This window comes from Pogona vitticeps, chromosome 1 (assembly GCF_051106095.1).
Source record: "Pogona vitticeps strain Pit_001003342236 chromosome 1, PviZW2.1, whole genome shotgun sequence".
NCBI classification, from domain to species: Eukaryota; Metazoa; Chordata; class Lepidosauria; order Squamata; family Agamidae; genus Pogona; species Pogona vitticeps.
In genome coordinates, this window is record NC_135783.1 from 21,646,078 (window position 1) to 21,668,908 (window position 22,831).

Here is a 22,831-nt window from a genome sequence, read left to right on the forward strand (position 1 = left end):
GTGCTGCAAGATCAGAAGTCGTAATATCGAATCCACGTGACGGAGTGAGCTCCCGTCGCTTGCCCCAGCTCCTGCCAACCTAGCAGTTCGAAAGCATGTAAAAATGCAAGTAGATAAATAGGTACCACCTCGGTGGGAAGGTAAAGGCATTCCGTGTTTAAGTCGTGCTGGCCATGTGACCACGGAAACTGTCTACGGACAAACGCTGGCTCTACAGCTTGGAAACGGGGATGAACCTTTACCTTTACCTTAATAAGGGCATTTAAACTCAAAATGCATTGATAGATTTCATCTGATGCTTTGTTTTTTTGGACATAGCTCCCCCACTGGAGTTTGGTGTCTGAGATTTTTTCTGAAACTGAATTTGGTCCTTCAGGTCTTGGTTAACAGTCTCATTATTACTCCCCCCTTCTAATAATGTGAGGATGAGTAGACCTTCTTTTGTTTTACATGCAGGGACAAGACTGGATTAAGAAATCATTTTTGTCCCTTCTTTCATGAAGAACATCTCTTTATCCTTTCCAGAGATACTCAATGATGCGGTCTTCGACGAGGACCACGATGAGATGGTGATTGTGAAGGACATTGAGATGTTTTCCCTTTGTGAACATCACATGGTCCCTTTCTTTGGCAAGGTAGGGATCTCGGATTTAGCGGGGATTCTGGGAACTGAACTACCAAGAAAGAAATTTTCCAAACTCTGATGTTAATAGTTTTTCATCTGATTTTCCGATTTGCAGGTCCACATTGGATACTTGCCCAAGAAGAAAGTGGTTGGCTTAAGCAAACTTGCAAGGTTCTTAAGTTTTTATAATTCATTTATGGTGATAAGTAGTATGGTAGATAGCAATGGCTACAAGGTTCGATGGCATTAAGAGTAGATTGGACAAATTTACAGTGAAGCAGGTGGGACAATTGCTACTAAGCCATGATGGCCATATGGAGCCTGCAAAAGTAGGATGCCCATGGACAGCAGTAGCATGGGATAGATGCTAAGAAATGACTATTGCCCTCATCTTCTGCTTGGGAGCTCCCCGCTGATATCCATTTGGCCTCTGTGAAACTCAGACTGCTGGACTGCAGCGGCATTTGGTCTGATCCACAGGATTTCTATCATGGTGTAAAAAACTCTTGAGCGCATCATTGGACACAGAGATGACATCTCCCATCAGGGCAAACCATTGTATTTCCTCTGAGACATTACCGCACATAGCAATGTTATTTCCATATTGTGCTCATTTGCCTCCTGGACATGTTCTGGGGAATTCAGGGTAATGTACAAGGAGCAGAGCTGGGAAGAGTCACCTTTTTTGGTCTGTGACTTCCCAAATCCCCCAACCAGCCAAACTAGTTGGAGGATTTTAAGAATTGTATATTTTTTTTAAAAGTAACTATTCAAAGCACTGATACAGAGTTATGCACTCTGGTTTTTGCAGCAACCTAGTGATGAGCATTTGAATTGTGAACTCAGGTACTTGTTCTGGTCCATGTACCTCTATGTGGTTTATGATGATGTAGTGCTGCTTCAGGAAATTTTAGGAAAACTAATTTTAGGACACACACCAGAGGAAGCAAAGGGGGAATGAATGCTGCAGGTGAGTTTTGACACTGCCCTAAACATGTGATTTACATCACTTAATTAAAAAGGGGGGGATATCAGTGAAGTAAAAACTTCATAACTGCAACCTGTTATTATTCCTAAATTAGCATGCTCTACTTGTTCTGCATCTCTGTTAACATTTGTCATTCAGTCTTGTCAGATGCCTTTGTGCTTTAAAAAAAACCACATTATTTATTTGTTTTCTTACCATATCAATCTTTTCTTCATGCAGAATTGTTGAAATATTTAGCCGAAGACTTCAAGGTTTGTATTTTTTTCACAGTCAGGTGACCACTCTACTTGCTATCGTATGTCTTACACTCTAATACTGGGGGTGACTCTGAACCATCTTTCCCTAGTGCCCTTTAGATACCGCTCTTCTCATTGTCGCTTGGAATGGTGGTTAACCATGCTGGTAGGATTGACATATCTCTGGGTTTAATTCTGACATCTGGGCTTTGGAGTCCATTTTCCAGGTCTCAGACTTTGGACATGAAATTTCAGGGAATGGCATGTTGCCAGGCTGGCAGCCTTACATTTGGGGGATTCATTCCTCAGGGCTTCAGGACATGTCAAAAGCACACTTGTCTTTTTCAGTATCTTTCATGCTCTAGAAAGAGTGCTTTTGGAATTCATAAGGTGGCCTTTACATTCCTCATATGGCCTCTGCATAGCCTGCTTCACACATACCATTTTTCAGTTCAATTGTCCCTACGTCTCACATTTAAATCCAAAAATCACCGTAAATGGGCTCTTGCTGAGCTGCCAGTCCTCATTGTCACATACCAAGGAGGCTGTGTAGGTATCCAGAGACACAGAGTGTGGTCTCCTTGGAGGAGACATTGTTTAGAAATACATTTGGGGATAAAAATCATTGATGCTCCTCACTTGCAGCTGCCATTTTAGTTCTCTTATGATACCCCAGAATCATTCAGTTTCATTATATTGACCCTAGTTTAATACTGGAGTGTAAGGGTAAGGAGCTGCCAGCAGTACCTTTTGGAATGATGGTTCCCCACAACATACTTGTTTTCCAAAGCACACTGATGAAATCAAGGTAGTAACTACTAGCTTCAAAGTGTTGACATTTTGTCAGTTTTACTGCATCCCCAAAATGCACAGATGGGAGGCAGTTTTGTCCTTCCTTGAGCCAAAAAAAAGCTTTAGCAATTCAATGAAATATTGGTTTTGAGCATTTTTGGCCTACAAAAAAATTATAAACATAAACATCATATTTCTCCTTAAAGCAAAATGAGCATGTAGTTGCTTTTGCCAGTGGATTCAGAACAATATCTATATTCATAAAAAACAATATTTTCTAGTCCAGGAGCGGCTTACCAAACAGATTGCCCTGGCTGTTACTGAAGCTCTGAAACCAGCTGGAGTGGCTGTGGTCATAGAGGCATCGTAAGTGACTCATTCTTTCCCCCCCAAATAGTCTATTTGGTTGCTTTTCCTCTCACTTACTGCCCCTTTCCCTATACAGGTACTCATCCCCGATTTGTTTTGTAAGCATTATGTAGAATTGCTACTAGAGATATGATGATGTAGAACTGTTATTGAAAAACCTAAACAAAAAAATTGAAACCAATAGGATTGGAGCCAAATTGTAGTACAATCGTAGACATATCCATTGAAAAGTCATATTTAATTCAGTGGGTACAATGGGGAAATTTAGGAAGATGATAATAGGGATGGTATACCTCTTAAGAGGAAGAAGAAGACTAAGACTTGGAAGGGCAGCAATGAAGGAAATAGAAAAGATAATAAAGTGTGAAGATGTGTTGTTCGAAACCAAATACAATATTTCTATTGTATTTCCAGTCACCATGTATGGGTGTGAAAGCTGGACAGTTAAAAAAAAAAAGCTGATGGAGAAAAATTGATTAATTTGAAATGAGATGCCAGAGAAGAGTTTTGCAGATAGTCTGGACTGCCAGAAAGATGAACAAGTGGATCCTAGATCAAATCTAGCCTGAACTATCTCTGGAAGCAAAAATGACAAAACAGAGGCTGTCATACTCTTGAACATACCATGAGAAGGAAAGATTATCTGGAAAAGACAATAGTGCTGGGAAAGGTGAAAGGCAGCAGGAAAAGAGGAAGACCAAATACAAGATGGATTGACACCCTAAAGGAAGCCACGGGCTTCTGTTTGTTAGAGCTGAACAGGGCTGTTGAGGACAGGACATTTTGGAGATTGCTCATTCATAGGGTCACCATAAATTGTGGATGACTTTGTAGCAGATAACAACAGCAACAACAAACCCCTCCTACCTTCTTGGTCATATTGTTTGCTTCAACACTGACATCTTAACAGCTCCACTCTATGGAAGGAAAAAACCCACATCCACACAAGTTATGACGGACCATTTTCAGGCAATTGAAAACACTGCTGCCAACCACATCGGTGGTTGTGAACAAGCCTTGAGCAGAACGATCTGGATATGACTGTTATCAGGGGGCTATGGTAGGTAGGGAGGTCTGTGGTGGAACATGCTCTTCCAGACCTCAAGCCAGAAGTGGGGAGCTGTCTTTTTTTTTTTTTAAAGAGAGAGTTAAAACACCTATTGCCTTCATTGAGACAGATTTTGGCTGGTCTAGTTTCTCTCCAGCTCCGCTTCTGTGCATACTGAGGGATCAAGGTGCACAAGATCTAGGTGATTTTTGGCTGCCCCAATAGCCTCCCAGGCCACCCAGCTTTCTGTTCCTCTGCTGACAGAGCACTATTACCAAGGCAACCACAGTAAGCAGAAAGCTGTGCTACTGCTCAGGAAGGATGTCCTTGGACAGACCTCCCTTTCTTGGAAAGAAAGTTCCATTACATTCTCTGGTTCCTGAGATACTACAGAGAACAGGACTGCATTCTTAAATTCCATCTGAATTCCACTAAAAAAATTTGCCTGCATTCCAAAAAAACCTGTTCAACAGTGTTCCATTCACCAACTGATACTCCGGTCTTATCCCTTAAGGTCATATTTGTGGAGAGATGAAGCATTAAAAAGGCGCATGTACTCCTGTAATGTCGAGTAATACATTTCTAGAATCTGCCATTCGATTTTCCTGATCATTTCACCCAGTTAAAAAAGAAATCGTACTAAACATTGCATTGCTACTTGTAAGTTGTCTGTAGCTTTAGCATTCCTGTTATTAACCTATTCTGCTCACAATTTGATACTGAAAATGCCATTTTCAATGTTCTTCCCAGGCACATGTGCATGATCATGAGGGGTGTGCAGAAGATGAACAGCAAAACTGTCACCAGCGCCATGCTTGGAGTCTTGCGAGAAGACCCAAAAACCAGAGAGGAATTCCTTGCTTTGATCAAGAATTAAATGGCAACATCTTGCAAAGCTTTGTGACTCTTGATCCCAAACTAAAACTGATTGCCAAAACATAGTTGCCTTATGTGAGCCAGGTTTTGTTTCTCCCAGAATGTGTAATGGCAAAAAAGTAAGTTAAAAAAAAGAATTGTCTTACTTCTGAGCAACACCTTAAAATGGTACTAAATATTTGTATGGAATGCAAGTAACTAGCTTCATTTCATAGAAAAGTACTTAGGCATTCCCAGAGGTTGGAAGTAAGTCATTACAAATAATGGGTTACCTAAAATTAACTCCTTTCTTAAATAACTAAAGCATAACTTACATTACTATTATATTATCACAAGGAAAATGCCACCTCCTTTGTGGTGTACCTTGGTCTGTAACTATTTTGAGTTACCTTTATAGTTACAAGGGTCTGTGTGGCCTCAAACCTTAAGTGCATTTTGTTCCACAAGCTGGCAGGTTGTAGAATTCAATGAACTTTTCAAAGGTCTGAGGTTGATTAAACTATATACTGTATTGAAAATAAGAACACCACTAGAAGAAAAATCTTTAAGTACTAAAGGCTAACACTAAATGTTTTTCATACTTCCCCGAGTTTGCAAATTAGTTTGCTTTTTGGTTATTTGTCATTAAGAGGTAAACATTGGCTTCATTTGCAAGCATGATTTTTCACACATAAAGCTCTGCTAGAATCACATCTTTAGAACATTGATGTGATTTTTAGGAATGCGATTTTTGGAATTTAAGAACTCCCAGTCCCATAATTTAGCAGGAACTCCCTAGACTGATAATTATGGGACTGAGAGTCTTTGAATTCCCAAAATCCTATCTCAAGTGATTTCAGTTCCTACTGAAGTGGTATATGTAACATTTAGTTTTTACCCCAAGCTGCATTCCATTGGTGAACCCTAAAGAATCATAAAACTGTAGGATGATCAGGGCATTGAGGATTCTCTGGAGAGATGCATGGCAACCCCCATCCTGTAGGACTACACTTTCTAGAGTTGTCTGGGGGAGATGAATGGGAACTAGTTTGAACATGCCATCTAATTTACTTGGCAGTAAATTCCCTTCAGCTTAGTGGGACATTCAGGTGGAAAACCCATATACTAATGTAGGCACACCTATCCAGCCAATTATTTTGTTGTTTGTTGTTAAGTCGTGTCCGACTCTTCGTGACTCCACGGATCAGAGCACGCCAGGCTCTCCTGTCTTCCATGACACTGTCCAACCATCTTGTCCTCTTGTCGTCCCCTTCTCCTCTTGCCTTCACACTTTCCCAACATCAGGGTCTTTTCCAGGGAGTCTTCTCTTCTCATGAAATGGCCAAAGTACTGGAGCCTTGGCTTCAGGATCTGTCCTTCCAGTGAGCACTCAGGGTTGATTTCCTTCAGAATTGATAGGTTTGTTCTCCTTGCAATCCAGAGTCTCCTCCAGCACCACAATTCAAAAGCATCAATTCTTTTGCAGTCAGCCTTCTTTATGGTCCAGCCCTCACTTCCATACATCGCTACTGGAAAAACCATAGCTTTGACTATGCGGACCTTTGTCGGCAAGGTGATGTCTCTGCTTTTTAAGATCCTGTCTAGGTTTGTCATCACTTTCCTCCCAAGAAGTAGGTTTCTTTTAATTTTGTGGCTGCTGTCACCATTTGCAGTGATCATGGAGCCCAAGAAAGTAAAACCTGTCACTGCCTCCATATCTTCCCCTTTTATTTGCCAGGAGGTGATGGGACCAGTGTCCATGATCTTAGTTTTTTTTGATGTTGAGCTTCAGACCATTTTTGGTGCTCTCCTCTTTCACCCTCATTAAGAGGTTCTTTAATTCCTCCTCACTTTCTGCCATCAGAGTTGTATCATCTGCATACCCGAGGCTGTTGATATTTCTTCCAGCAATCTCAATTCCGGTTTGGGATTCCTCCAGTCCAGCCTTTCACATGATGTATTCTGCATACAAGTTAAATAAGCAGGGAGACAATATACAGCCTTGTCGTACTCCTTTCCCAATTTTGAACCGATCAGTTGTTCCATATGCAGTTCTAACTGTTGCTTCCTGTCCCACATATAGATTTCCCAGGAGATAGATAAGGTGGTCAGGCTCTCCCATTTCTTTAAGGACTTGCCATAGTTTGCTGTGGTCCACGCAGTCAAAGGCTTTTCATAGTCAATGAAGCAGAAGTAGATGTTTTTCTGGAGCTCTCTGGCTTTCTCCATAATCCAGTGCATGTTAGCAATTTGGTCTCTCATTCGTGTGCCCCTTCGAAATCCAGCTTGTACTTCTGGGAGTTCTCAGTCCACATACTGCTAGAGCCTACTTTGTAGGATTTTGAGCATAACCTTGCTAGTGTGTGAAATGAGTGCAGTTGTATGGTAGGTAGTTGGAGCATTCTTTTGCACTGCTCTTCTTTGGGACTAGAATGTAAACTCATCTTTTCCAATCCTCTGGCCACTGCTTTCCAAGCTTGCTGGCATATTGAGTGTAACACCTTAACAGCATCATCTTTTATGATTTTAAATAGTTCAGCTGGAATGCCATCGCCTCCACTGGCCTTGTTATTAGCCATGCTTTCTAAAGCCCACTTGACTTCGCTCTCCAGGATGTCTGGCTCAAGGTCAGCAGCCACATTATCTGGGTTGTCTGGGACATCCAGATCTTTCTGGTATAACTCCTCTGTGTATTCTTGCCACCTCTTCTTGATGTCTTCTGCTTCTGTTAAGTCCCTACCATTTTTGTCCTTTATCATGTCCTTCTTTGCACAAAATATTCCTTTAATATCTCGTTTTCTTGAACAGATCTCTGGTTTTTCCCTTTCTATTATTTTCCTCTATATCTTTGCACTGTTCATTTAAGAAGGCCCTAGCTCGTGTTTGTTTACAACTCTCATCATCCCTAACTATGTGGTCAAGGACACTCAAGACTTGCAGTCAAACAGTATCTGAGAACTAAAGTTTAGGAACCTTGTCACATTACAGTCTTTGGACAATTCCATCCTTGTTTGCAACTGTCAGACTCTGTGTAAAAAGCCCAGGTAGAAAAGCTGGGATTGCACTAATGATCTGTTGAGCTGGGAACTTGGGGAAAGACTGTACAATACAGTTATCGTCACTGGTAGCAGAGCCATCATAGGAGATGCTTGCTTTGTCACCTAATTGCAAAGCTGGCATCCCACAGCCCACCTCTTCCCTTCTGATCAGGTAGTTTTTATTCCAGCTGATTTTCTAATTGGGACTTGTGTCTGCAATTCTGGCCACTGGATTGAGGGGAGGAAAAGTTCCTCTAGCATTTGTTTGTGTACACAGTTCTCTATCGAGCTGATAATATGTATCGTATATGGAAAACTCTGCCCCTTGTATATAGATGGAGGTTGGACTACAGTTTTGATGTAAGGAAAACAAAATATTACACTAAGTTTGCAATTAGGTCCCAGTGAAGACAGTATTACTTCCTTCTGAGTAAACCATATGGAGAGGCAGGATTATATTTCATGTCTCTATTCTGTCTGAAAGCTTGCTTTTAATGGGAGATTCTCCCCATTGGCTCTAATTGGTTAGAATCCTTATGAAAAGTTTCAGTTTACTGTTTTCCCCCCTTTCCTTTGTCTAACACATCTTTGTGTGATGGGTTTTGATGCTATAAAAATACTGCAAACATTTGCATTATCTTCAAAGAACCACACAACACAACTTGAAATGTGCCTTCTAGAACCGCAGTGACTTGACATACATAGAAAATAATTTAATTTCCTAGAAGATGCTTGTTTGTCTCTCAGCAATTTCAGAACATCAAATAGCACTTCAGATAGGTTTGTTCTGGATCCCAGAAGGACACTGTTAATTACGTACAATGTATTTATTACAATTACTAAATAACTTAAATATTAAATATATAAAACTGACTATAGCTAGAATATTTGGATTCAAAGCAGGTTGTGAAGATGGAAACCAAAACTTTTTGCTACAGTGGTACCTCGCTAAACGATTACCCCGCTAAACGACGAATCCGCATAACCATGACTTTTGCGATTGCTATAGCGATTCGCAAAACAGTCATTCCAATGGGGATTTTTGCTGGACGTCGATTAGGTTGGTGCTTCACGAACCGTTTGTTTGCAAGATGATTTTTTTTGCTTCGCAAAATGGCTGCCCTGTGTTTTCCGGACCCATGCTTTGCAGGGCAGCCATTTTTACTGCTGACCGGCGCTCGCAAAATGGCTTCCCTATAGGCGATCTTTGCTGGATGACAAGGTATTTTCCCCATTGGAACGCATTAAACCGGGTTTCAATGCATTCCAATGGGGAAAGGGTTTTCGCATGACGATTTCGCTAAACAGCGATTTTCACGGGATGGATTATCTTCATCATGCGGGGCACTGCTGTATAGTATTTTAACTTTCTTTTTTCTGTTACATCAAGTAATCTTTTACATTTCACACAGTGCAGCCATCTCAAGCTTAGTACCTCCAGCTGCATTGGGATAGTGCTGTTGGGTAATGATAGGACTTGCACCGCATCACCTTCAGAGTGCATCTTTAGGTTGGAGAAGGCTGAAGATCAAAGCAGAAGTATAGGCAGCTTCATAAGGAGAAGCAGGTTTGGTTTAAGTACTAAAGTATTCATGATTATTCTCTTAAGAACTTCCACAATTTCAGAAATTGCAAATTAGAATAATCTGTTTGCATGTTGAGTGTGAAGATAGTGTCTCTGAAGAGGACAACATATTACCATCTCCAGTGACAAAGCTGCCTAATTACTTCCTCCTTAGAAACGACCCAATGGCCAGGATTGTAGAGGTTATTTATAATGACATAAGTGCAGTGATGTAGATCACAGTTGTGACTTGCTACTAAACAATCCAAAGGCAAGGATAGCTGATAGCTGATGTTTATGATTTTGGAGGTGGGGGGAAATAAAAATATAACCTGAACTTGTCTTTGGATTGTATTTAAAGAACAAGTAACCTTTTTCTTGGAAAAAGCAGTGTGCTGTTTATATACTACCCCATAATTACAGTTTAATTATGCAGGCTACACACTGCCCCTTCAGCAAGCTGGTACTCAATTTACTGACTTCAGAAGGATGGAATGCCAAGTAAATCTTGAGCTGCCTACCTGGTATTGAACCTGGGTCATAAGGAGTTCTGGCTGCAGTACTGCAGTTTAACCACTGTATCACGAGGCTCCTTAACAAGTCGCTGCTTGTATTTTTTGTCATGCAAAAAATAACATAAATAACCAATAGAATTCTGGCCAAAGGTGCACTGACCTATAATTGATGTTCAGACATTGGCTCTTCATATTATGTTCGCATGTTGGGAAGTGTGCTTGTGTACGCCAGCAGGAGGCACTCTCACTCCTTTGTGTGCGTTAAAAAGTTTTTAAAATGTTTATCAGGAGAAAATAATTCCTTCAAAATGGTGCTAATACTTATATGTAACAAAAATATATAGAATTGTACTACTGGATTTATAAAATGCTTGTAATACAAAACTATAATTTTGGGTTCCAATCTCCTTTGTTGTGGTTTATCTGGCAACTGAGTACTATACAGATGCATTATATTCAAAAGATTAAAATCGCTATATGAAGTGCTACGTACTGCCACTGCCCTCCTTTATAACAAGGCAACATAAAACAGACAAAATCCATATATCACAGGCACAGTATGTGTTGCACTTCTTATGAGACTGTCCTACCTCAAGGACCTTGTAGCTTAAAACTGACACAGGGAAAAAGCAGAGGCAGAAGAAGAGCCTTGGGTAAGCAGCAGCATAGAGCGATTGTTTCAGTTACATGGTTAATTATAAGAAAAGGGTGAACAATCAAGGGGTATTTCACTGTCCCTAGAATCTTGATACACACATCCATACCAGGAAAATGGCATGTCACACTCCCAAAGATTATTTAAACATCAAATTCAGACCTGGAATAACCTTTTTCCAAAAGCAAGAGCTGATTGGGTGTCACTTCCACTTTCTAAGAAAAGGGAGGCATTTTGGGTGAGATACAAGCTCCAGATAGTGTTTAAAAAGGCAAACTGGACCTCCTGAGGCCAAAGGGTGAAAATGCGGGGGGGGGGACGGGCATGGAGTCAGAAAAAGGAAAATAACATGAGCCGTGACTTGAGTGAGGCACCATCAAATCCAGATTGCTAGAATTGTTTAGAGATAGTGGGCTAAATCCAAATATCAAACTCAAGCAGAGTAATTTAAATCAATGAAGCCTAGGCTGCAATTAGACAGTGGGAAAGCTGTATTGTACATTTGATTGCACTGGAAAGGGTTGCTTTGTTGGGAGCAATCTCACAGAAATGACTTCTCTGCCTGTTAAGAGAACCACTTCATTCTGGCCCCCAAAAGTAGTAGCCCTACTGCTGGACAGATCAAGGTCAGGCTGGAGTGCCATCCACTGTGTGTCGTACGATTGCCAGTAAATAGTTCACACTGGACTGCACCACAAGCAGTCCAAAATGCAAGCTGTATGTCCATTTGATAGCACCCTTAAATTATTCAAATCATGTATTTCAGTAGCTCTATTCAGTGTGGGACTGATGACTGAAATTAGGCCAGGAGTAGAAAGGATACCGTAAGTCCAAACGTTCCCCATCATTGGCTATGCGAGCTAAGACGGATGGGAGTTGCAGTCCACAATTTGGAGGCCATGCATATTACCCATCCATGGACTAAATACAACTATAGATATATTTATTTATTTTCACTTTTATACCACCCATCTGGCCAAAGTCCACTCTGGGCGGTTTACAACGTATATAAATAGCATAATTAAAATACAGTTTAACAAAACAGAAAATAAAATTAATGAAACACAATGGCACACTGAATGAAGTTAACAGGTATGTATGTCTCATTGATTCCTTGGGTCCACTATGGTTAGGGCTAACTTCTGTGTTTAGTCAAGGGGTGGGCTAAATACAGTTCTCCAGATGTTGAACTGCAACAATCCTCACCATTGGGTATGTTGGTTAGGGCCAAAATGAATAGTAGTCCAACACAACCTTGGAAGGCAGCACTCTGCCCTCGGTTGAGTTAATCTAGTTCAGGAGACACTGACTGCTCAAGAAACACAGTAGGCTAAACTGCCTCTGTAACAAAAAGGGGAAATTGAGAACTACTGGGGCATAATCTGCTCTGTCCTACATGTAAACCCTCTCTTTGAATTAGATTTGACTAACAAGAAGCAAATGGCACTTTTGCAGAGAGATTAATCTTTTTCACTAAATATGCCAAGCACAACAGGGCTCACAATTTCCAAGGAACAAGCAGTACCTAAGCAAGGGAAACACCAGGCTGGGAAAGCACAAATTTTTTTTATGTTTGGCAGCAAATAGCCATTATGTAACCATATGCCAAGCTTACCAATTTTTTTGGGAATCACATCTGAGGGGGTAGTACAGTTTGCATTTTATGTTACATAATGTCTTGAATAATTCATGAACATGCACATTAAAGAGATTCTTAATAAGCCTTGAAGAATGTAAAAGATAAGCCCTTCATTTCTTGCAGATCCCTCTCTTCTCCCTGCACTAGAATTTCCCTTCTTTTGAGATTAAATTCTTTAGTATTACCAGACATTATTAATTACCAGAGCTAAGTCTCTTGTCCAGAATAAAGGTCTGCCATCACAGCGGACCCTCCACTTGCCAAAGGTTTTTCAAAGAACCAAATGTTAATTATAGAAACAAAGAAGCTTGTTTGAAAAAGAAAAAAGACTGGCATGTTATCAATGTTCATCCTGTGCTGCTTACAACATGGAATCAATTTTCAATGTGGGGCAGCAGATCAAGTGCTCGACTGGGGCTTGGAAGATCCAGGCTCAAAAACCCACTGAACAACCTTGGAGATCAAACATTCTCTGTCTGACTTACCTTGTGTGGATACAGTGGACAAGAAGCATGTATACCATATTTTTTCATGTATAAGACACAACTTTTTCCTAAAATCATTACACAAAAAATTGAGGGGTGTCTTTTACACAGAAGTAAGCTGAGAGCACAGAGAGAACAAAACTGCATGTACCTTGCCTCTGTAAACAGGCTTCCTTCAATCATGAGGCTTAGCTTCCTGGTCAGGAGACTTAGCGTCCTCCAATCATGAGCCTTATGAAACTGATGTCAGCTGATGCTGTACAAACGAACTGGAACACACTTCGTTGGAAGTGGAGGCCGTAGGCTCAGATTCAACAGGGACTCCTAATGTCCGAGCATTCAGAGCCCAGAGGCCGAACTCTCAAAGCTAAGTTTTCTTAATTTGGGGGTTAGAAAAGGGGTGGGTGGGTGTCTTATAAACAGCGGCATCTTATAAACGGAAAAATATGGTACCTTCTTGAGGCCATATATAAACAATACAAACAGCTGGCATTGCTAATAAGGGACCTCTGCACTTGAGAATGAATATTGCTACATAAGACATACAAATGTCTTAGTGTGCAAAGGCCAGTTTTGCGTGGAGAAAGATTTGTATGAACTGTGGAGCTATCTGAATGCCTAGAACACTTACATTTGTACTGTGAAAGGGACAAGGTGGGCATGTTCCTTGAATATGCAAGGGCACTTCCAACCACTAGCCCCTGTGTGAACCAAAATTTAAGTGCCACCATTCAGACATTCCTAACAAGCTAACAAAAACACCCATGATATGGTTATTATTCATTCTGCAAATTTACCTATAGGAATGATTTATTCACAAGATTCCCCATGTAGCTGGATACCAAAAATGTAACAGCCCAAGTGAATAAAGCCTTACAAAGCCTTTTATGCATCCCAGGTGGATGAGACGTGACAGCACTATGTGGCCAAACCGAGTATTGACTCCAAATGTAACCAAATATTAGTACACAGAGCCCCAGGGAGAATATGCATCTACATTACAAACATCCTCACTTATACACAAGGACACAAAGTCATTCTTTTAACCCAGCATTTTCTACTCCAACAGCCCATTTCAGACAAAAGGCAAACTGAAATAAAAACACAGGCAGTTTGACAAAGATTTTGAATCAAAGACAGCAAATTACAAGAAGTCTAATCTATGGACAAGCACAAAATACTCTCCTTTGAGCCTACATCCTTCTGTTCCATCACATGCATTTTGTGCATACAAGCATGCACAGAACCAGTTTCTACCTCCATCTGCCCCACTCCTTTCTATGGCTGCAATCCCGTGCATGGGAGTAAGGGCCACTAAAGTCAGCAGTGCTTATTTCAGAGTAGTTACAGAAAAGTCTTATTATGCATACTGCATGCATCTCTCCATGGTTGGCCTGAATGGTGTACAGGAGGACAGGGATGTATAAGAAGGCATTTCAGAGTGACGTTTGTGATGCCAAATACCCAAATAAATGCTTCCTTGTAGTCTGTTCTGGATTTCCAATTCTACCCAAGTACATGCTCAGTTGAGGATTAGAGAGCACGTGACACAGGAAATGAATAAGAGAGTCAGCAGAAGCAGCCATGTGATTGGACACAGGTATGAATTCCCCAGAAACTAAAACTTACGCTCCAGTTGATTCATATAAGCCACTTTAGATGAAGTGGGAAGAACCAGACAGAACATTTCTCCCACACACTACATTTTGCAAATAAAAACAAGAGGTAAAGCAAAGCAAAGCTGCTTTTAGACTGCCTCATGGTGCTTAAAGCTCTAAGCTCTCTTGGGGCAGTTTACAACTTATTTATGCGCGATACACATTGCCCCCCCCCCCCAAGCTGGGTCCTCAATTTAGCAACCTCAGAAGGATGGAAGGCTGAGTCAACCTTGAGCTGGCCATCTAAGTCTGAGATCAATGTCAGGTCATGAGCAGAGTCTTCACTACAGTACTGCAGTTTAACCACTCAGCCACAAGGTTCCTTAGGTAAGAAGTAAAGGAAAAGTGGTACATATAAGCATAACACCAGAGTGGAGACTTGACAAATTGACACTGGATTCTTACAGTTTTCAGATAGGGAGGGGTCTGGACTTGTCCTGTGATCACTCAGAAGGGAGAAAGGCCCTGTCACTCACCACTGGTGTCTGCAGTGTGTAACCTAGAGATGCTTGAGATGTAGGTCAAGCAACTGCTGCTGGTTCCATACCTGATTTTAAAACAAGAGAGGGTAACATCCTGGGTTTGGGCAAATTACAACTCCTGGAATCACTAGGGGCCACATCCTTCCACAATTGCTGACAACCACCATCTTTATTTCTGCCACTATTGCAAAAACCTCTGAGCTGTGCTACTGAACTGTGTCTCCACTGCTGGAAGAGCATTCCATCACTGCATCTACTCTCTCTCCCTGTACTGACATGGCACCATCAACCAGACAAAGAACACAGACAGATGTAGGCCCAGCCTCATCTTCAGAGTAGACCTTTGGTCTAGTTGGGCAGGGTAGAAATCCAATAAAATAAATAAATAAAAATAGCCTGATTGTGCCAAAAACAAACCAACAATAATAAGATCAAGAATCTCCAAACTACGGCCCATGGGCCACATCCAGCTTTCCTTGCTGTTTTATCCAGTCCATTCACGCATGTGTGGGGGCAGGCAGGTGTATATGTGTGTGTGTAGGCATGCATGCATATGTGGGTGCGTGTGGCCATGCGCATGTTCCTCTGGCCCTTAAAAATGTAAAAAATATACAATGTGGCCCTCATAATCGAAAGTGTGGAGACCCCTGAAAAAGGTCAGAGATTGTAACACCGAAAAGGAAGACCTGTCCATAAGAAAACACCCACTGATAATATGGGCAGTTGCCTTAATCTTTTAATGCAACAAACTGGGAAATTATATACAGTTCCTCCTTTATGTACAAGAATGCCTCAACACTAATTTTACACGATGAGACTATACCATGCCAGTTAACTCAAATTTAAATTTCACATCAACAAAACTAGACTAAAATAATAACAACAGTGTTAAGAGACACTGAACTTAGTACTTATCAAGACTTCAGAATATATGTCCCATCAGATAGAATGAAGCCCAACAGCTCTGTACGGTAATCTGCTACATGCTCAACAGCCTGTTGTTTTTCTTAATTTTGGAAAGTGTCACAACTAGAAACTTTATGGAGGTTCCAATGAACAATGGCTGCCTTGCTGGGATGCAGATTGTACATTTTATGCACTTAAGATGTATCCTGTCATGAATGCTTTGGTGCCACTTTTAGTTCCTCTGCAACTCTTCTTCTGGAAGACTCTGGAACACACAGCCTCTAAATCCATATATAACAGAGTTATTGAAGGAAGAAAATATGAAATATATCCACCTTTAGATAGTGAAAGTTCAAGATGTGATGCAATCAAATATTTTTCTATCATGTAATTAAGTGCCACTGGCAGATCCCTCTCTGTATTACACAATCAAAAATACAAATAAAGATTGTGACCACATTAAATTATCAAAATACAATAGAGCTCTCTTAATGTAAATCAATACAAGCTTGAGTTAAAAAAACATTTACCCAGGTTTAAATTCAGAACTAAAACAATGGAACTAAAAGTACATGCTAATTCTGAAGGACCTTTCATTTTCTGTAATATTTCCAGCAGTGATCAAATTTCACCGTTTCCACATTCAACCAATAAAGGCTCAGAGTGCAGAATTAAACAGATGTTTGCTTGTAGTTTTTTGTATCCAATACTTTCTTCCCACACATTGCGCAGATGCCTATGAAGAAGAAGCAAAAGTAAAGTGAAGTTTCTTTTCCTTGTGCAATTAGTTTCATTTCCTTACGATCTCATTGTGAGAACAAGGACACACAAAGAAGAGATTTAAGGCAAATGTCTCACCCTTTTTGTATGCACATCCCTGACAGTAGTGAGAACCTGGCTGATGAACTGAACTTTTACAGATTCGGCATATTGCAAATTTATTTTTGCCATAGGGATCAAACCTAGGAAAGAAAGATAACTGGTTATCTATTTCTTTATTTACTCTATTTTATGCTGCTACTTTGATGCTGGCTGAATAGCTCACTGGTTTAGGTTATCTATCTGGCTGCGATGGCAGAAGTTGGGAGTTTCATTCCCCACTGTGCTTCCCAGGAGAACAGCCAACCTATGCGGCCTTATGCAAACTGCACAATCCTAGGGCACTCCCAGAAGAAGGAATGGTAAGCCACTTCTGTTTATTCTCTACCTAGAAAACAAGTTGACAACATTGTCACCATAAGTCAGAATTGACTTGATGACTATGATTATGCTACAGTAGTGCCTCGACTTACGACCCTCCCGACTTACGACCATTTCGAGTTACGTCCATCTTCTGGAACAGATTCTGGACGTAAGTCAAGGCACCACTGTACCACTGTAGCAAATCACATCAATTACAAAAAATAAATAGGCTCTATCATCTGGTTACAAACTAAAAAGAGAAAACACAGAAAGAGAGTAGGGAAGAGGAGGAACATCATATTTTCAAGACAAGAACAACAGTGTGAATCATAAGCAAGCACTCCTATCTCATGATCTCTTGCTAATATTCTTGCTTGAATAACAACATGTTTCTTGTCCTTTGTGCTTGCAGGCTCGAGCCATAAGCAGTTGCAGAGTGGTGAGTCCTTTATTTATTTATTTATTTAATTTATATCCGGCCTATCTGGTTGGGTCAGGACCACTCTAGGTGGCTAACAATCATAAAAATACAATAACAATATATAAACAATTTAAATAATAAAAGCGATACACAGAGTGAGAGAAACAATAAAAGAGGAAAGAAAAGGCGTCAGGAATTATTTGATGGGAAGACCTGCCGAAACATCCATGTCTTTAATTCTTTCTGGTGGGAAAGGAAAAGCAAACTCCCTGAAAATGCTTCTTCTCAGGCCAACCAATGGGGCAGGTTGGTTGCTCTCTTTGGCTTGATATTATTCTGTAGAAAATGGGATGCACCTTTTCAGCGACCCTGGGTCTTCCCTCTTTCCCCCATGGCAGAAACTATACAACTCCAAGACAATTACTGATTTAAAGAAATGTGTTTCTGTTTACTTTAACACAAGTGGAGCATATGTGGGCAGAATAAAGTGGTCTGGAAAGATGAAAGTTGTTAATGAAGAGATTCTGAAAAGACACTTTCCAGTAGCACAAAGATAGCTCATCACTTTTGATGTATCAACATAGATTAGCTTCCACCATCAGCTTCTACAGAAGTATGTAGGTACTATTTTTTAATAAAACCATTTTTCTCACATCCCCTACACAAATGGGCAGACCAGCCAAGAGGATTTCTATATGATAGTAAGATGGTTTGAAAGCAAATAGCTATGTGGGATATAAAGGCTAGGAGTGGGAATGCTGTTTTACTTCTCTCTTGCCCCTGTAAGGAGGACAAAGAAATGACAAAAAAAATGAAGACCATTAAATGAACAGGACTTGTTGTCAACATTTATATAAGTCCAACTGATTCAAATAGACCAATAGCAACCGGATTTAGCCAACTGTTTTCTCTCTGCTTCAGCAACTGCTGTAGCCAGCCTGTATCTTCTGCATTGCTCTTCATTTCTCCGCAGAGAAGGAACAGTACAATTATGATGTAAGCAGACCAAGAGGCAAAGCAAGGACTATTTCAAGATGGGGGAGCATAGAAGAGAGTATAGGAAACAGAAAGTAAAAGACTAACAAATTTCCCAACACTTGACACCACTTACCTTGCCTTCTTTGATGTCAATGCTTTGTTTTCATTTAGTTTTCTCCCGCCACTTTCTGCAAAGAAAAAAAAACAGTATTGTTTAAAACAAGTAATTTGAAAACTGCTATAAGGTAAATCCATTTTCAAGACATCACACCTTTCCTGAACATATCAGAGAATTGGGGGAGAAGGAGTATAAAATACGTCTGATGTTCAGCTACATAGACTGGGCCCTCCTATCTGAGATACTATATTGAAGAAAACACATTGCATTTATATACATTTGATTTAAATAAAATCAACTCTAATGCTGTAAATAGTAATCATTGTTAATGTGGATCCATCAAAACAAGCAATCAATAGATGTATCCTATACATACTAGAAATGAATTACCGTATTTTTCCGTGTATAAGATGCCCCATGTATAATACGCCCCCACTTTTCTAAGCCAAAATTAAGAAATCTAAGTGGGGCTCAGCAAATGTAGGGTAAAAAGGATCAAAGTGCTGCAGGATAGCTTTGATCCCTGCTTTTGCTCTTTGTGCTAAGCCCCACATGGCTTAGCAAAAGGAGGGGGAAAGGGATCAAAGCAATTCCACAACTGCACAATCGTTTTGATCCCTTTCCCCCTTATATAGCCATGGGATTGCTTTGATCCTTCCCCCTTCTTTTGTTAAGCCTCATCGGACTTAGCAAGCAGAGGGGAAAGTAGGGATCAAAGTGATCCTGCAGCACTTTGATCTCTGCTTTTCTTTTGCCAAGGCTTAGCAAGTGGAGGGGAAAGCAGGGATCAAGGCCCTGCAGGATCACTTTGATCCCTGCTTTCCCCTACCCACTTGTTTTTTTCTCCTCAGCTTACTTCTGTGTATAAGACCATCCTCAATTTTTAGTCTAAATCTTTTAGGGAAAAGTATAGCCTTATACACGGAAAAATACGGTACACAGCCTAATGGTCTAGTGGTCAGTATAGTACCAGAATGTACCGGTACTTTCAAGGAACTATTATACAGTAAGAAACACTTTCTAGTGTCCTAAACAAAGTTTGGGGCATATACAATGAAACAGGTAATCACTCACATGCAGTCACCAAATTATTTAAGAATGTAGAGAAAATATAGCCTGCCAGAAAAAATTGCAAATTTTATTGCCTGTCTTTTTTTTGCCTTACTTAGTTTCTTCAAAGTTACTCTTAAAAAGCATGAACAACTGACATCTATTGTAGTGACATAAATCATTAGACGTACCCGTAGTGTTTCTTGCACCATCTTTCCATGTATCAGGTGTAATTACAGTACCAAGCTTTCTCTCACCTATGGAGAAGCATAGACATTCAGAATAAAAGCTGCAATCTTGTAACTAGTGCTAACGGGACTATTCTGTTGCCTAAGCACAGTATGCAAGGACAATCACACAAGAGTATCCTTCATTCCAACAGGCTTCCCGTCATACAACAAATTGTGCAACTATTTGATCAATTCAGTGTCTATAAATCACTGTATGAAAAGTGGATATTCATGGGGAATGCATGGAATCTGATAGAATGTGTTGCTATCTCAGAAGGGCATCTAGCTGAATTATTACTGCCAAGTAAACATGTATAAAGTTAAAATTCCATATACATTTACCTAGGAGTAGGCCTCCCTTAACTAGCTGGGTAGCTCAGTGAATTAGGTATCTGGCTAGGGAGCCAGAAGTTGGGAATTCAATTCTCCACTGTGCCTTCCAGGAAAAGAGCCAGACAGTGTGGCCATGGGCAAGCTACAAAGTCCCAGGATGCCCCCAGAAGAAGGGTATGGTAAACGTCCTATCTAGAAAAGCTTGAAAATAGTCACCATAGGTCAGAAATTACTTGACAACACACAGCTATTATTGTTAAGCCTGCCTCACTCAACATAGCAAAAAATATGGAACCTTGGATTAAAATGGAAATGCTATTTTTTCCCACTAGAAAAAATAATTATGATATATATTATTCTGGGATAATGACTAAAATATTTGTAATAATGGTCTAAAGTAAATTGAGAGTCAACTTCCACTAAAATATATCCCCTAAATTACTAGAATTTATGTAAGCTTGCAACTCTAGCAGGGACTAACGGCTAAATTAGGCTGATGTATTCATACAGTATATCCCTCAGCTCATGATTTCTTAGCAAATTTCAGAGGTGAAAAATACAAAACATCTTTAGGTATTTGGTAAAGAAATGCAGCAAGTGGCCTTGCCAATCATGTCGCTTCCACAATATGCCGTCAAGACCCTTGCATGACACTTATCTCCAATTCCTCTTATTTCTTGCCTCCTTCAGATTCCCCTGCATTCTGCAGATGTAAAAAAACTAGCCCATGACTGCAAAAGTATATGGCCATAATTAATAGCTTATCCTGTATATTAAATCTCAAAGCATCCAACACTACTAATAAATAATACAAGATTATCTTCTGAGAATGTTAAGCCATGTAAGCATCTCCTCGCCACTTCTACAGTAAGTAGAGTGGGTAAAAATGATTTTTAAAACATGAGATTTTAAAAATCTGAAGTAAAAACCCTTAACTTTTATTGTTAAAATGCTTTTACTTAAAGAAAAGCCATTCATGATTATAATTTTACTTTAAAATGTGTTATAGCCAGAAGATCGTGTTACAGAACAGGATTATCAATTCTATGTTTCTTTTATGAGACAACATACTTTAAACATTTTGTAAAAAATATAAGTCAGATCTTGGATTGAGGTCTTAATTTTATGGGATTCCACTTCTGTAGAGATTTAGGGTAATCTTTGCCCCCTACCATGCATGGTAGCAGTTATCAGAAAAATATATAGTTCCAAAACTCAGATTCATATCTTCTTACAATAATATATTGATATGAGGAACAGCACATATGAACAGTCCTATTTTCCAACATTCACTAAAGCTATTTTTGGAGTTTTCTCTTGACAATAATATTCTAAATTCTTGGAAGCTTTTTTAAAATCACAGTGACTGCTTTCCATAGTTCCTTGAATTATGCTTATTTCTTCTGAGTGGCAACTAACAACCCTAACTATTGTCCTTCTGTAACTTTGTGTAGACAAGTGAAATCTGTACTTTTTCTTTGAAAGTACAGGAAAAAGCATTTAATCATGTGATTGTCGGCCAACACACACACTCCAAAAAGTGCACTTTTTCTTGCTATAACCTCATTTTTCACTATCTTCTTCACCAGTGCACAGCCCTTGAAAAATGTTATTTATTGGTAGGAGAGTCAATCAGGGCAATAACACTGTGGTTATGACAAATAGGGTGGGCACTTTTCTGGGTAGTGATTTCAATCCAATATACCCTGAGAGTAAGTCCTTCTTTTAAATTGCTCAAACAGCACAATCCTATGTGCAGTTACTCAGTAGTACCCGTCTCTATGCCTAGTGGGACTTAAGAATGTGAAGCAATAGTCTTAACCATTTTCACAACCTTTCTGAGACTTGGATAAAAGCTATGGAACTCATTCCAAGAAAAAATGGGACACACACACAGAGTACTGTACACAGATGACTCTCTGGACTCCAGACCACAGGCTGAAACCTCCTGGTGTATAGGATTGTTAACTGAGGCAACGCTTCTCAAAGTCTAAAAGACATGGGGCACCTCACGCCCCCGAAAAGCAGGGGTCGCCCCACAGCAACTGCTCCTTGGAAGCTCACTGAAAAGCAAACAACCGGAAGCCTCTGAGAAGGCCGGATAAACTCTGAAGAAGCCAAGTCCAGAACAGGGGCTCCCACAGTAACGGAACAGACCCTCGCCATGAGGAAGTTGCGCTAAGCCTGAGAAAAGCGGTTAGTTTCTCCACTAAAGCTTGCAATTTACATGAGCCCATATGGGGGGGGGGGGGTTCCCAATAAAAAGTATCACACTCCCTCGCATTTGGATGATCTTGGAGTATCCAGACGGCCTTAGCCTGGTTCTTTCTCGCCTTTCTAGGGATTAACTACCAAAATAAGAAGCCTCGATCTCCTACTCCCTATTGATTCCTGGGCCATTCTCTCGGGGTTAAAGGAGGCCCAGCCCCAACCAAGGCATCCTTTATAAAGCCCCTTCCTCACGTTACGTCACACTCGTCAACCACCCTCCGTCCCGCTCGCCCTCCCCCCATTCCACTCACACTTCTCGCAGACCATGGCGAGCCAGCCACGAACCGAGAGCCTCGCCGCCGCAGCAACAACAACAACAAAACACAGTTCCTTTCCCACTTCCGGCGGCTGCTTCACGTTCCTAAGTCTCCTCTTCCGGGTTCTTCCTCGAGC

The 22,831-nt window shown here is 40.4% G+C and overlaps 2 protein-coding genes across 2 annotated transcripts in view; one reads left to right on the plus strand and one right to left on the minus strand.

The window, feature by feature from the left end:
- LOC110080758 (GTP cyclohydrolase 1) overlaps window positions 1–16,578 on the plus strand; it is a 28,824-nt gene extending 12,246 nt beyond the window's left edge. Inside the window, exons 2-6 of the mRNA XM_020796920.3 lie at window positions 526–635; window positions 741–796; window positions 1,833–1,864; window positions 2,923–3,007; window positions 4,809–16,578. Coding sequence (XP_020652579.3) covers window positions 526–635; window positions 741–796; window positions 1,833–1,864; window positions 2,923–3,007; window positions 4,809–4,935 — 410 coding nt within the window. The 3' untranslated portion in view covers window positions 4,936–16,578. The remainder of the gene's footprint in view (window positions 1–525; window positions 636–740; window positions 797–1,832; window positions 1,865–2,922; window positions 3,008–4,808) is intronic.
- CRIPT (CXXC repeat containing interactor of PDZ3 domain) lies at window positions 15,668–22,819 on the minus strand. Its single transcript, XM_020796867.3, has 5 exons — window positions 22,690–22,819; window positions 19,796–19,861; window positions 18,570–18,624; window positions 16,714–16,817; window positions 15,668–16,591 (listed from the first exon to the last, which is right to left on the minus strand). The coding sequence occupies exons 1-5, from the start codon at window positions 22,703–22,705 to the stop codon at window positions 16,527–16,529; spliced, it is 306 nt and encodes a 101-aa protein (XP_020652526.1). The 5' UTR covers window positions 22,706–22,819; the 3' UTR covers window positions 15,668–16,526.
- Window positions 22,820–22,831: the final 12 nt, after the last annotated feature.

Coding starts and splice junctions, on each gene's coding strand:
- CRIPT (XM_020796867.3), bottom strand. Junction 16,818..18,569: donor TTGACATCAAAGAAGGCAAG/GTAAGTGGTGTC, acceptor TTTCTTTCCTAG/GTTTGATCCCTATGGCAAAA. Junction 16,592..16,713: donor GGGATGTGCATACAAAAAGG/GTGAGACATTTG, acceptor TCTTCTTCATAG/GCATCTGCGCAATGTGTGGG.